Source organism: Carlito syrichta, unplaced genomic scaffold (genome assembly GCF_000164805.1).
Source record: "Carlito syrichta isolate Samal-C Ts95f unplaced genomic scaffold, Tarsius_syrichta-2.0.1 Scaffold311497, whole genome shotgun sequence".
NCBI classification, from domain to species: Eukaryota; Metazoa; Chordata; class Mammalia; order Primates; family Tarsiidae; genus Carlito; species Carlito syrichta.
In genome coordinates this window covers 151410-164864 of record NW_007255593.1, presented here as the reverse complement: position 1 = coordinate 164864, position 13455 = coordinate 151410, and the positions used below count along the sequence as shown (strand labels likewise).

General features: G+C 55.2%; 1 protein-coding gene across 1 annotated transcript in view; it reads left to right on the top strand.

Moving 5' to 3' along the window:
• Positions 1-8729, top strand: part of LRRC47 (leucine rich repeat containing 47) — an 11144-nt gene extending 2415 nt beyond the window's left edge. The window contains exons 3-8 of the mRNA XM_008068741.1: positions 4055-4516; positions 5842-5958; positions 6622-6737; positions 7667-7769; positions 8099-8188; positions 8368-8729. Coding sequence (XP_008066932.1) covers positions 4055-4516; positions 5842-5958; positions 6622-6737; positions 7667-7769; positions 8099-8188; positions 8368-8616 — 1137 coding nt within the window. The 3' untranslated portion in view covers positions 8617-8729. The remainder of the gene's footprint in view (positions 1-4054; positions 4517-5841; positions 5959-6621; positions 6738-7666; positions 7770-8098; positions 8189-8367) is intronic.
• Positions 8730-13455: the final 4726 nt, after the last annotated feature.

The following is a 13455-nucleotide window of genomic DNA, read 5'->3' as shown; positions in this document are numbered from 1 at the left end:
TGCTGGGCTCCGGTGATCCTTCTGCCCCAGCCTTCCAAGTAGCTGGAACTACAGGCGTGCTCTACCATGCCCGGCTCATTTTTATTTATTGTAGAGTTGAGGTCTCGCCAAGTTGCCCAGGCAGGTCTCGAACGCGCGGGCTCAGGCAATCCACTCACTTCAGCCTCCCAAAGGCACAGGATTACAGGCTGAGCCACCAAGCTCAACTTGATCTATTTATTTACTGCAGAAGTTACTCAGAATATTGCAACTCATTTTACAAATGTATATCCATACAAAGACATGTTTATGTGTCTAAAAGTGTGTACGTATGTTTGTAGTCGAGACACAGGTGAACCTACTCTGCATAGTGGCACATGCGTGCTGGCTGTTCCTGGAAGAGGCTGGAGGGGTGAGACTCTTGGGGCACCCCCGTCCTCAGGACTGTAGGTGTGACATGTGATGTACTGTGCTGTCTACTCTCCCTCCCACCTGACAGATATTTTTGGTCCTCCAGAAGACTGACATGCCGACTGTGTATCTTAACATAGTGCCTTACATCATGTTGTGCAGTTATGTTTGCCTCTAAACTTGTAGTTGTCTTCCTGGTATTTGGGTTTTTGTTCTCTACAGCTCTCTGGTAAAGCAGTTTTCATGGCGTTCAAAACAACTCCATTCAAGTCAGAGCACATGCCTTGTTGACTAAATCCCAAAAGAGGACAACTCCCAGCAGGTCTTGGTCAGGAGAGCTTCCTCTTGGAGAGTGTCATTCTAGAGCTACCTGGAGTCGAGTCCCTTATTGAACTTGGATGTCCTTTTTGGACCTTTCTGAGGAATGACTACCAGAACTGTGTGTGGTCACATAGCTACACTCTGGAGTTTTACATACAAAGGAGTTTTTTGGTATCTTTCTCAGTGCTGTGGGAAGACAGAGGGTTAGGCAGTGAGGAAACTGACTCACACAGAAGGCATGGGTTTCAGCTCTGCTTCTGTGGGGCTGCGGGCTCTTGGGGAGGGTGACTTGGCACAGGAAGAGGAGAGAGATGGGGCAGCGGTTTGGGTGGTTATGGCTGCGGGACTCCATTCTGGGCTGGCCCAGCTGGAGAGGTGGCTCTTGTCCTTGGTCACTCGCGTGGCTAGTATGGGCTCGACTGGGGTACTGAGTGGCTGTGCTTCGGTGTGTAGTCTTGGGACCGCTCCTTTCCCTTCTCTCGCAAGGCTCAGGACTCCTCAGCACAGAAGCAGTGGCTGCCTGGCCTTCTCCAGGCTGAGACCTGGAGCCAGCCTACTGCCTCTTCCCCCCATTCATTGGCCAAATAGCTACAAGCCCAGACCAGGTTCAGGAGAGGTGAGGCTGTGAATACTAGGAGGCACGGTTTATTTGGGGCTGCCAGCATAATATCTAGGAGCCTCTGCTTGTCTGTTCACCTCCCAGAGGGGAGAGGTTGTGAATGGGAAGCGTCTTGGCAAGGCTTCTACTGCCCCTACCTGGGACGCCCAGACCCACGCTCCAGGGAGCTGCCCGCAGACCTCAGCAGGGGGCCGTGCAGTGCAAAGGCCCTCACCCTCATTTTCACCCCAGCCACATGAGACAAGGCACTGACGACATGGCTACCCTCAGCTGTCCTTTGACCTCATCAGTTAACTATCTGCTGGTGCGTCTGACTTCATGGGCATCCTGACCTTGGTCCACTCAGCTTTGCTTCTCTCTTTGGGAGACCTGAGTGACCCTGGAGTGGGCCTTCTCCCCAGGTGTGTCTTGGGTGCTGTGGCCCATTGTGCTCAGCTGCCAGGGCTCTGATGAGCCGAGGAGGGGGCATGTCACAACTCTACTGCCTGTGTTTTAAGCGTTGATCACCCAGGCCCATGGTGCTGTCTGTGGGACACATGAAGGGATGGACAGATGTTCCCCAAACATCTGAAGTGTGCTTGACTGCGCCTTAGTCCACAGAGGAGTTCAGCTTTGAACGTGAAAACTCTTGTCGCGGGACCTGAGAAACTGAAGTAAAAAGACCGCCCCCTTTTTCTGATTCTCTGTGGCTGTGGGGTGGCGGGGCTCGCCCAGCTGCTGAGCTCTGGACAGCTCCTTTCCCACCTCCTGAGGTGGCTTACATCAACCTGTCATGACCACGAAATTAGGATCCTCCTCAGTAGCAGGTCCCAGGCAAAAGTGACGTTCCCAAGGGCAGCCTGGGTCCTGGGCCAGAGTCACAAGCCTCATGTGCCACGATCAGTGTGGGCCGCAGGGGTTTGTGTTTCCTGCAGAATAGCCTTGGCTCCAGGCAGCTGCAGTTAAGCCCCTAGGGTGAGATCCGTCTGGAGTGCCGACACCCTTGGGTGTCACATCTGTGACTTTGCTCTCCTGCCCTGCCCATCTCACCGTCATGTGGAAACCTGTGGCTCCTTTTCCTCCTTGCGCTGCCGTTGGGTGCCTAGCACTGGGCCAAGGGACCCACTGTGCTCTTCTCAGCAGGGCCTCCATGTTTTTGACAAGAACGCTGCAATGCCCGTGGTTTTGCAGACCCAGACCCAGATCTACCTCTCGCTTGTTTCTTCCCTCTCTCCCTCCCCCTCCTCCCCCTCTTCCCCCACGAGCCTCTAGGCAGACCCTGAGCTGCCACTCTGAAACACCCTTGATTTGATGGTCTTTACCTGGAAAGAAGACCCCTTCTTTGATGGTGCCTTCCTTGGTTCTCTGTGGGGGGCCCCCCTGCAGACTGCTGGCCTGAGGTTGTTCTGCAGAGGCCCCCGGGAGCCCAGTGAGGCTGGCCCAACCCTGCCTGCCTGGTTTTGCCTCTGTGACCGTTTCTAGGTCTTGAGTAACTCGCTTTTCATCTGTGGGCACAGAAACACTCCATCGGGCGAGTGGCAGAGCTCTCATCCCTTCGGACCTGAGCCCCCTGGGACAGCCCAGAAGCCTCCAGAGCTAGTGCAGGTAGAGCTGCGTGCAACCCGCAGCCCTAACCTTCCCCTCTGGCCCTCCTGTGACTCTCGTCCCCCATGGGCTCTGCCTCTGGTCGGGCCGAACTCACTCCCCAGGTGCTGGCAGGCTGTGTCCCCGAGCTGATGACCCAGGCTCATCCTCATGCTGGAAATGGGTGCTGAGAGAGCTCTAAAAGCCTGGGCTCACAGCCACACCATCCCTGTGGTCTAGCTTGAGGTGCTCGGGTGACCACCTGGCTTCCTGGGGAAATGGGCTGCCATCCTGTACCAGGCCACCAGTCCACCCAACCCACCCCATCCTGCCTAGAGAAGTGTAACATGGTGACAATTCTGTTAGATCGGATGATCACGGCTCAGGGGACCATATGGCACCTGGTCTCATCCCTCTCATGTGCTTTCTGCAGGTGCATTACTGCTTAGAGTGGTCCCTTCCCCCTCCTCCTCCACCTGCTCTCTCTTCCTTGTTCTATGCTGTTCCCATTTGACTTTTTTTTTTTTTGAGTTGGAGTCTCTATCACCTAGACTGGAATGCAGTGGCACGCTCACAGCTACCTCAGCTTTGACCTGCTGGTCTCAGGCTATCCTTCTGCTTCAATCCTTCAAGTAGCTTTTTTTTTTTTTTTTTTTTTTTGAGTTAGAGTCTTACTCTGTTGTCCAGGCCGGAGTACAGTGGCACACTCATAGCCACCCCAGCGTCGACCTGCTAGACGCCAGCGATCCTTATGCCTCAGCCTTCCAAGTAGCCAGAACTACAGGTGTGCTCTACCACACCCGGCCAATTTTTTATTTTTTGTAAAGACGAGGTCTTGCCAAGTTCCCCAGGCTGATCTCGAACCCGCGGGCTCAGGCAATCCACTCACCTCAGCCTCCCAAAATGCTGGGATTACAGGCTGAGTCACCGACCCCGGTCTGATTTTTTTATTTTATTGTAGGGACGAGGTCTTACTAAGTTGCCTAGGCTGGTCTTGAGCTCAAGCAATCCTCTCACCTCGGCCTCCCAACATGCAGGGATTATAGGCATGAACCACTGTGCTCGACCTGTTTGGTTAAGTCATCCCTTCCTCCCTGGGTCTCTGCTCTCCCTTTTCCTGGAGCCCAGGGGATCTGATGTGGCCTTGATTTCTCTTCCCAGACCTTGGACCTCTCCAATAACCAGCTGAGCGAGATCCCAGCTGAGCTTGCAGACTGCCCCAAGCTCAAGGAGATCAATTTCCGAGGGAACAAGCTGAGAGACAAACGCCTAGAGAAGATGGTCGGGGGCTGCCAGACCAGGTCCATCTTGGAGTACCTGCGCGTGGGAGGGCGAGGCGGCGGCAAGGGCAAGGGCCGGGCAGGTGGCTCCGAGAAGGAGGAGAACCGGAAGAAGAGGAGAGAGCGGAGGCAGCGGCGGGACGGCGGCGAGGGGGACGAGCAGGAGGTGGGCGATGCAGCCCGGCTGCTGCTCAGGGTCCTGCACGTCTCCGAAAACCCGGCACCCCTGACCGTCAGAGTCAGCCCCGAGGTCAGGGACGTGCGGCCGTACATTGTGGGCGCCGTCGTGCGTGGCATGGACCTGCAGCCTGGGAATGCGCTCAAGCGCTTCCTGGCCTCCCAGGTGGGTGCACGGGGCATGGATGGGGGGCAGTGGGTCCCAGGGAGAGGCAGAGGGCTATGTGGCTCAGTGTGTGTGTGCGCGCGCCTCAGTCTCTGCCCCTTGAAAACAGGAGTTCTGGCTCAGGTGTTGTGAGGACAGCGAGAGGCAGGATCTGGCCCCGCAGTCCATAGTGGGAGCCCCGGGAGGCAGATGTTCCCACCCTCGAGGGCCCCTCTTCACACTGTCACTTGCCTTGCCTGGTCGGGCCCTGCCACCTGCCCCTTGCTCCACTGCATACAGCCTTGCGATGTATTCTGATGTCTGAAGTCAGCTCTGTTGCTGTTGAAAGTTGGCGTTCCTTGAGCTTGCTGATATTTTGGTGGATTCTCTGATTTCTGCAATAAATCACACACTTAGTTTTATTTTTTTATCTTTGAGTCAGAGTCTCACTCTGTAACCCAGGCTGGAGTGCAGTGGCATGCTTACAGCCACCGGAACCTTAACCTGCTGGGCTCAGGCAATCCTTCCACCTCAACCTTCCAAGTAGCCGGAACTAAAAGCACACGCCACCATGCTGACTAATTTTTTGATTTATTGTAGAGATGAGGTGTCACCATGTTGCTCAGGCTGGTCTTGAACCCCTGGGCTCAGACAGTCCTCTCACCTCTGCCTCCCAAAGTGCAGGCATTACAAGTGTGAGCCACCATGCCCGGCCCACTCAGTTTTATGTAAGACAGTGTTAACATCATCAGCTCTGGCCAGCACATTCTATGTTGATTGTTGTTCTTTTGTTTAGGTTTTGGAGAGACTGACGTCCCAGTTTGTTTTTCTGTGACGCCTGTCACATAAAAGCACATCTTTGCACAGGGGAAGCCTGCGTGCACCCACTGGGCTGCACAGCTGTAGACACAGCTGCAGCAGGCCATGAGTGCTGTCTCACATCCTTCCACCTGTGGTTCAGGGGTAACACGCATACCGTGCCCAAGGCTGCAGGGCCTGGCGGTTGGCGTTTGTAAGAAAAACATGCTGCGATGATCTTTAAGTCATACTTTTATTTACTCAGCCATAAATTTAGTTCAAGATGGGTTCTTTGAAATCTCAAACACTGTGTTCTAGAACTAGAGAAAAGAAATTCTGCTGATAAACAGATGAGATCATTTTCCTGATAATGATTCCACAGAATAAATCTTTGGTCAGCAGGGCAGGGAGGAGTCGGACAGGGTCACAGCTGTGGGGTGAGGGCTGAGGCCCAGGAGTGCCCTGGCATGTGGCCTGGAACATCAGGGGCAGTGCTGCACTGTGCTCTGGTGACCAGAGTCTTACTTATCTTTGCTTGTGTGTCATAGACCAAGCTCCACGAAGATCTCTGTGAGAAGAGGACGGCCGCCACCCTTGCGACTCACGACCTCCGTGCTGTCAAAGGACCCTTGCTGTATGGAGCCCGGCCCCCGCAGGACCTCAAGGTGCCACACCACCGCCCTCGCTGCCTGCTCTGGGGGTCTCCTCTACATCTCTCAGGAAGAAGCGTATGTGGTGACCGAGCCAAGCTTGTAAAGTAGAATGCAGCATGGCTCCTAGCAGAGATGCTGTCACTATGAAAGCAGTCACTTAGCCACAGAAAACTCAGCAAGGGGGCAGTGATTGGAAAGTGGTTTCCCACCCTTGCTGACTAACTTTTAGCCAGAAATATTGGTCTAGATCCTGATTGCAAAACCCCTTGTGTGGGCTGACATTTGCGTGAGTTGCTGCCCTGGGGTGCTGTCCCCGGGCTATTGAATTCCATACAGTGCTCCAAGGTCCCACAGGGTCCCCTGTGGCTGGCAGCTCAGTCCGCCTCTCCTCTGTGGACCTTCTGAGGATGGCAGGCCCTTGGAAGTGCAGGGTGCGTTAGCTAGCTTTAAGGTGAAGCTCAGCTTCAGAAAGATCTGAGTGTTTTGGCATCAGGTTCCCAACGGGACTGTGAAGATGCAGCCTACATGCAGCCTCTTGTTTCTTGTCACGTGGTGGTCCCTTCCCTGGCATGGAGATCAGTGAGGGAAAGTCGGGAGGTTGTTTGGGCTGGGCTAGCAGGGTGGGTGGGTTCCGCGGCTGTGGTCTAGTGTAGCCTGTGGGTTTCTCCCCAACAGATCATCCCCTTGGGGCGGCGGGAGGCCAAGGCCAAGGACCTGGTGCAGCAGCTGCAGCTGGAGGCTGAGGAGCAGAGGAAGCAGAAGAAGAGGCAGAGCGTCTCGGGCCTGCACAGGTGGGTCAGCGCCAGGCGCGGGCGGTCTTGGCATGCCAGCCTCCGCTGAGTTGGCTCAGGCTCCTCAGTGAGCGCTTGAAGTCACCAGACCCAGAAGCTTCTCCTTATAGGTATGAAGAGAAAGAAACCAACCTCCCATGCGTCCTTCAGAAGGAAGGGGTGCTGAGCCTGTCTCATAGATGGGCTGGATGCGGGAGCAGAAGGTGTTAGGGCAGACGTGATAACCGTTAGGAAAGGAACATCAAATGCAGCCTAACCTGCCGTGCTGTGCAGACCCCGTGCTGCTGGGACACACCCCATCAGGGACGATCTACTCTCACTGGCCCAACTGCTATTCCTATGTATACTGGGGCTCCAGAAGACTTTCTCCCATAAGAATTTCATACTTGGGCCCTTGATGTTATACTGCATTTGTCTAAAGAACTTTTTTTTTTTTTTTTTTGAGTTGGAATCTCACTCTGTCACCCAGACTGGAGTGCAGTGGCCACTCCCGGTCACCGCAGCCTCGACCTGCTGGGCTCCGGTGATCCTTCCGCCCCAGCCTTCCAAGTAGCCGGAATTACAGGCATGTGCTACCACCCCTGGCTGATTTTTTGATTTATTGTAGAGATGAGGTCTCGCTGCCCAGGCGGGTCTTGAACCCGCAGGCTCAGGCAATCCACTCACCTCAGCCTCCCAAAGGCACAGGATTACAGGCTGAGCTACCGAACCCGGCTCTAAAGAACTTTAAAAAATTTTTTTTGCTATGTTGCCCGGGCTGGTCTTGACCTCTTGGGCTCAAGCAATCCTTCCACCTCAGTCTTCCAAAGTGCTGGAATTACAGGTGTGACCATGCCAGCCACAGAGAACTTTTTGATTTGTCCAGTTTAACCTTTAGGGTTTTTTTTTTTTTATAGAGAAGCCTATAATTTGTATTTCTTCCCACACAGATATCTTCACTTACTGGATGGAAAAGAAAGTTACCCTTGTCTTGTGGATGCAAATGGGGATGTGATTTCTTTCCCTCCAATAACGAACAGTGAGAAGACCAAGGTAGGGCAGTGTGTATAATGTGGTGTCTGGAGGCTGTTCCATGTAAACATAACACAAGTGTTTACTCCATCATGAAGCCCCACGGATGTGCATGATAGAAAATGCAGACCAGAGGGGATAGAAGGGCTCTGGCTCCTCGGAGCTGTGGCCACTGCTCACACTCAGTGCCACGTGATGGCCAGGACACTGCATACGCAGTGCTCCAGGCCTCTTTCTGTAGGAAAGGACAGGTGTTTGTGTAACACCATTTTCTAGATTTTTCTTCAGAACACATGTTGCAGACAATGATTTCTACTTTTGGTAACCTTTTCTGCAATCTTTCTTTTAAGATTAAGAAAACAACTTCTGATTTGTTTTTGGAAGTAACGAGCGCTACCAGCCTGCAGATATGTAAAGATGTCATGGATGCCCTCGTTCTGGTGAGTGCCCAGCAGCCAGCGTCTCCTCCTGGGAATGGGCTTTCTGGTACGAGTGCTGGGTGGCGCTTTGCTTTCCCCTTCTGTGCATGCTGCCTCTCGCTCACTACACTGGTGGCAGCACCCCATCTTCCCTGGGTCATCCCTCATCTCTAGGTTGACAGGCTATTTCTCACTTGCAGAAAATGGCAGAAATGAACAAATACACTCTAGAAAATAAAGAGGAAGGCTCCCTCTCAGATACAGAAGCTGATGCGGCTCCCGGACAGCTGTCCCACCCCAACGCAACTCCAGGTGCTGGGAAGGATGGGCTCTCCCAGCTGGTGGTGGAGCAGGTCCGTGTGGTGGACCTGGAGGGCAGCCTGAAGGTGGTGTACCCATCGAAGGCTGACCTGGCCACCACTCCTGCCCACGTGACTGTCGTCCGTTGATGCGCAGAGGCCATTTGTGTAGCAGGTCCCTGTGTGTTCTGCCTGTTTTATGGAGGTTTATATGTGGTGATGTTAAATTATTCATTACATCTTCACTTCAGTACTTTTTAAGATATACGTATTCTTTGTTCTGTTTTTCCAGATAATTCTGTTGTGAAGTGATGCTGTGTTGTCATTATGACACCAGGCGGATTTTACTCTTTTTTATGAAATTATTCAGATATCAGAATTACCTTTTCGAAATGTTCTGAATCATGTAGGTGCGTGGCAAATTACTCTGCTTACAGGAAAAAAGGTGCTATGTAATCATGCGCCATGTAACAATGTTGGGGGTCAGTGATGGACCACATTCACATGGTGGCCTTGTAGGATGCTCACAGGGCAAGCGTGGGGCTGACACGTAGCTCTTGGTGTGGCATTGCAGAGCATGCAGGAGCATGACTGATGTTCTGTGATGGTGCTGGACACTGGGTTTTCTGTGCAAAAGATATACAGGAGTAAAAATACGTGTCCCTGGATTGCCTGAGCCCGTGGGTTCGAGACCCGCCTGGGCAGCGAGACCTCATCTCTACAATAAATCAAAAAATCAGCCTGGCGTGGTAGCACATGCCTGTAATTCCGGCTACTCAGAAGGCTGAGGCGGAAGGGTCGCCGGAGCCCAGCAGGCGAGGCTGCGGTGGCTGGGAGCGGCCACAGCACTCCAGTCTGGGCGACTGAATGAGACTCCAACTCAAAAAAAAAAAAAAATACATGTCCCATCTGGGTTTGCATCAGTGTACTCTGGTGTTTGCACAATATGCTTCCCAGACTGTCCTTATGTGGCACATGACTACAGTTGGTGTGAATTTTCTGTTAACTTGGAAAACCAGCCGACATGCATCTCTTGAACAGCACAGTCATTCTCTGTAACGCAGCATCTTTAAATCACATGCTGCTTGTAGGCGTGCAGACTTCGTGTTTCCCAGCTTGCCGTAACCGTGAAAAAAATGTTTTTAATGTGACCTGAGAATTGGCACTGTTATTTTTCTGTATAATGCCATCGGACGCTTTGGGAGGTGGACATGTGCACACCCTACCAGCAGGACCCACGAAGCTGACAGTGCAGCTGCCCCTTGTGTGGGCACTGCCAGGCTGAGCAGAGGTGAGACTCCCTTAGTGGCTTTTACTTGCCTGCAGTTGGCAGCCAGTGACAGGCAGATGACAGACAGATTTACAAACGGTGCCGTTAGGCCCACCCATGGGAACCCACCTCCACATCGATGTGCAGGTTCCCATGGGTGAGCCTGACGGTACCGTTTGTAAACTGTCATCAGCCAGCCAAGGGACAGTTGGTGGCAGGGACTGGAGGATGCATAGGTGTTTGAGCCGAAAAATCACAAAGTATGCATGCCAGGTAAACAGTTTCTCAGCAGTTTATATTTTAGGCGTTTCCCGTTTTGACTGTCTCGGGTCCTAGGCCACCTGTGTCTGCGTGTCTTCACACGTGTGCCTGAAGCCAGCACGTGCCTGGGTTGTGAGGACCTGCAGCCTCGGAGGTGACTCTCACTGTCCCACTGCCTTGGGTCTGGCTGCAGGTTAGCTGCCCTGCCCAGTCCCTGGCTTGTCTTCACTCTGTGACACCGTTGTCTTCTTGGTGGACTCTGGCTTGAGAGGACCATGTCTGTGTTTCATGGGCGTGGCCGGTGATTTTCTAGAGCATCTGCAGGACCCTGTGACCCACACCTTCAGCCGTCAAAACCAGAGGCCTAAGACCCGGGTTGTCTGGTCACTACCAGATCTTCCTGTCAGTCCCGCTGGGGCCAGGGACTAGACAGGACAGGGAGGGAGACCCCAGCTCAGCCCTCTGTCTGGCTGTGGTAGGGGTGCCACGTGACAGCGCTCCCTTCTGTGTTGTTGCCCCCACAACCTACTTTCATGACCGTGCCAGGCAGTCTGGGCTGCTGATCTGTGGCTGGTATGGGGTCTGTCTGGCGTGGGGTGGGCCCTGCCTGAGGTTCAGGCCAGCATGTGGCCTCCCCAGGCCAGGACTCTGCTGGCCCAGACAGTTACCCTGAGAGGTCACTTTGAGTTGCTGTGGCCCAGCTTGGTGAGGAGGCTTGAGCTGCCCTCTTGGCTCTGGACTACGAGCTCCATGGCCGTGTGATAATGTGGCACCTCGCTGATGTGACGAGGGCGCCAGCTCTCGCCGTGGCCCTCCCTGCTGCAGCTTGGTGGCGTATGAGGCTGGCTCTGTGCTGAACTTGCAGCAGACTGCGTCTCCATGTTCGTCTCCATGTCCCTGTCTGCCCACCTGATTCGCTAATAAAGACATTTAATAAGAAGCACCTGGCTCCTTGCCCATAGTCCCTTCCACCAGCATCTCCAGGGGTCCTTGCTCAAAGTGTCAGGAGCATTCCTTCTAGTCCAGCGGTGGTTTACACGTGGGGAGACTGAGGACCTGGGGCCTATGCAGTCACGGCCCACTGCCATACCATCCCCACCTGGTCTTGCCAGCAGGAAGCTTGGGGCCCCTTCCTACTGTCACAGAGGACCCAGTGTCCTCCACCAGGGATCCAGGGCCCCTTGCCCAGAGCACAAGATGGACCAGAGATCTCGGGCTGCCTGGACACCACCCAGGGATACACTCAGAGGAGTCCAATCACCTGAGTCCACCCCAGCACACCCTCCTGCTCAGGAGACTTTGGGAGGGGAGGCCGGGCGGCCACTCAGCAGGGTCTGTCCCATCTTCTCCCCAACTCTCCCAGAGCGTAATGACACTGCCCAGTCTGGGGACATAACTCTAGGGGTCGTGAGCTGGAGCTGTTGCCTGCACCCTGGCCACTCTGGTATCTGGCCGGGGTCAGGAGGTCACTCATGGAGGCAGCTCAAGTGGAGGATGTGGGCACCATGAGCATCCGGTCCCATGAGTACTCAGACCTCTGCCTGTGGCCTCCCCTGCAGGACTGGCAGGGGTGCTGGCCAGATCCTGGCTGGATCCCAGCATCAGCCTCCGCCATCTGCTGCTGCTGGCCACTGGCAGGGTGGGTGTCGCCGGAGTCAGACCAGCCAGGGAAGCTCAGGGTCACTTCCTCTGTGTGCTGAGCCAGGGCACCCCTCCCCTCGGTCCTGTGCCCTCACCTGACTCCTGGCCAGAGCTGCACCAGGCCTTGGGGTGGCGCAGCCCTGGAGGTTGGGAGCAGACCCACAGAGGCCACACAGCCCTGTGGACTCTGGCCTTCCCGACAGCCTCGCAGCAGTGCCACCCTTGCCCAGCTCCAGGAGAGACTCCAGCTGCTCCCATGTCCCCGAGGGTGGCTGGACATTCGGGGTCTTTCGGAGATAGGTGCTGTGGCTCAGGCTCTCACAGCCGGGGCAGGCAGCAGCCTGGAGGCCAGGTTGGCTGGAGCAGGCTCCCAGGGATGCATTACTGTTCGGAGGCCCCAGCCCAGGGCAGGCCCTCTCGGCTTCGCTCCTTGGGGTCATAGCCAGGGCAGTGGGTAATCTCCAGTGTGGCCCCGTCTGCCACCGCCTGGCCCTGGACAGTCCTTGAGTGGGCCCATGTTCCCCGAAGGTGTGTGGTGTGGGGCCTCTCCCTTCTTGCCCAGCCTGGCCAAGCCCCTCCTGTTTGTGGGGTGATGGGAGGGCACTGGTGGGTCCTGGCCTAGGGCAAGTGAGGCCTCCATTTGATGCTGGGTCTTGCCCCATGGCCTCGCTCTGCTGTACCCAAGAGGACAGTAGCTGCCCTCATGTCACCCACCCCCAGCCCTGGGCTGAAGGGCGTGTTTTCTAAGGGAATGTTTCAGACTAGGGAGTGGAGCCCAGGACAGGTGGCCAGGAGATGGGACTGAAGGCCATGTGTGCCGGTGAGGTCGTGTCTGTGTGGGTGAGGTGGGAACAGGTTCTGGTGTGTCCTGGCCCTCAATTCTGCCCTGTGTTCTTGCCAGAGGGCCCAGCCAGGAAAGGGCACATTCCAGGGCCCGGAGCCAACAGGAGGGGCCGGCCCAGGAGGGACAGACCTCCCTTGGCCTCTCATGAGTCACGCCTGGCTGGGCAGCTGCCATTCATTCCACAGACCTTTAATGCCTCAGTGCGCAGGCTCAGCCCACACATGTGGAGGAGCCAGGCCCTTCCCGGAGGACATGCCTAGCCCCTATGCAGAGGCAGCCCAGGAAGGACTATGCCCACTTCACTGAAGGAGACATGGTGGCAGGTCTGGGACAAGGGCCGGGTCTGGCTCCTTGCTTTCCACAGGAGACATCTAGCCTGGGACTTCGTCCCCTGGGGAAGAGTGGGCGGGGACACACAGCCCTTGTCAGAGCCATCCTTGTATAACCAGAAGTCAGGAAGGCCCCGAGAGGGCGTGTCCTGCCCAGGGCCACACAGAGGAAAGCAGCAGGGAGGACCCCACTGCTAGGGTTGCCAGGAAGCATGGGCGCGGCTTGTCCGCAGAAGACAGACTTCATCTTGGTCTCAACAAGGGAGGGGCCTGGCCTGGGACTGGGGAAGCTGTGGCCAGGGACTCTGGGCTGCAGGGCTGGCCTGGGTGTGTTTCACGGCTCTGGTGGAGGTTGGCCATGGTGTCCCAGCCATGAGTACCCTGGGTGGCTGCGTATTGGGGTGTTTGTCTCTTGGTCCTGTGAGGACTTGTGTGTCAAGTGTGTGCCTGGGCACTCCCTGACACCTTATGTCTTCTTGGGCTGTGTGCCAGCTCGTGTGCCCTGTGCAGTGTGTCTGCCCCTGGGGTCCATGTGTACGAGGGATCCGTGTATGAGTCTGTATATGTGGGAGTGTCTGTGTACATGGAGATCCATGTACATGGAGTCTGTGTATATGGGAGTCTGTGTTATAGGGGTCTGTGTA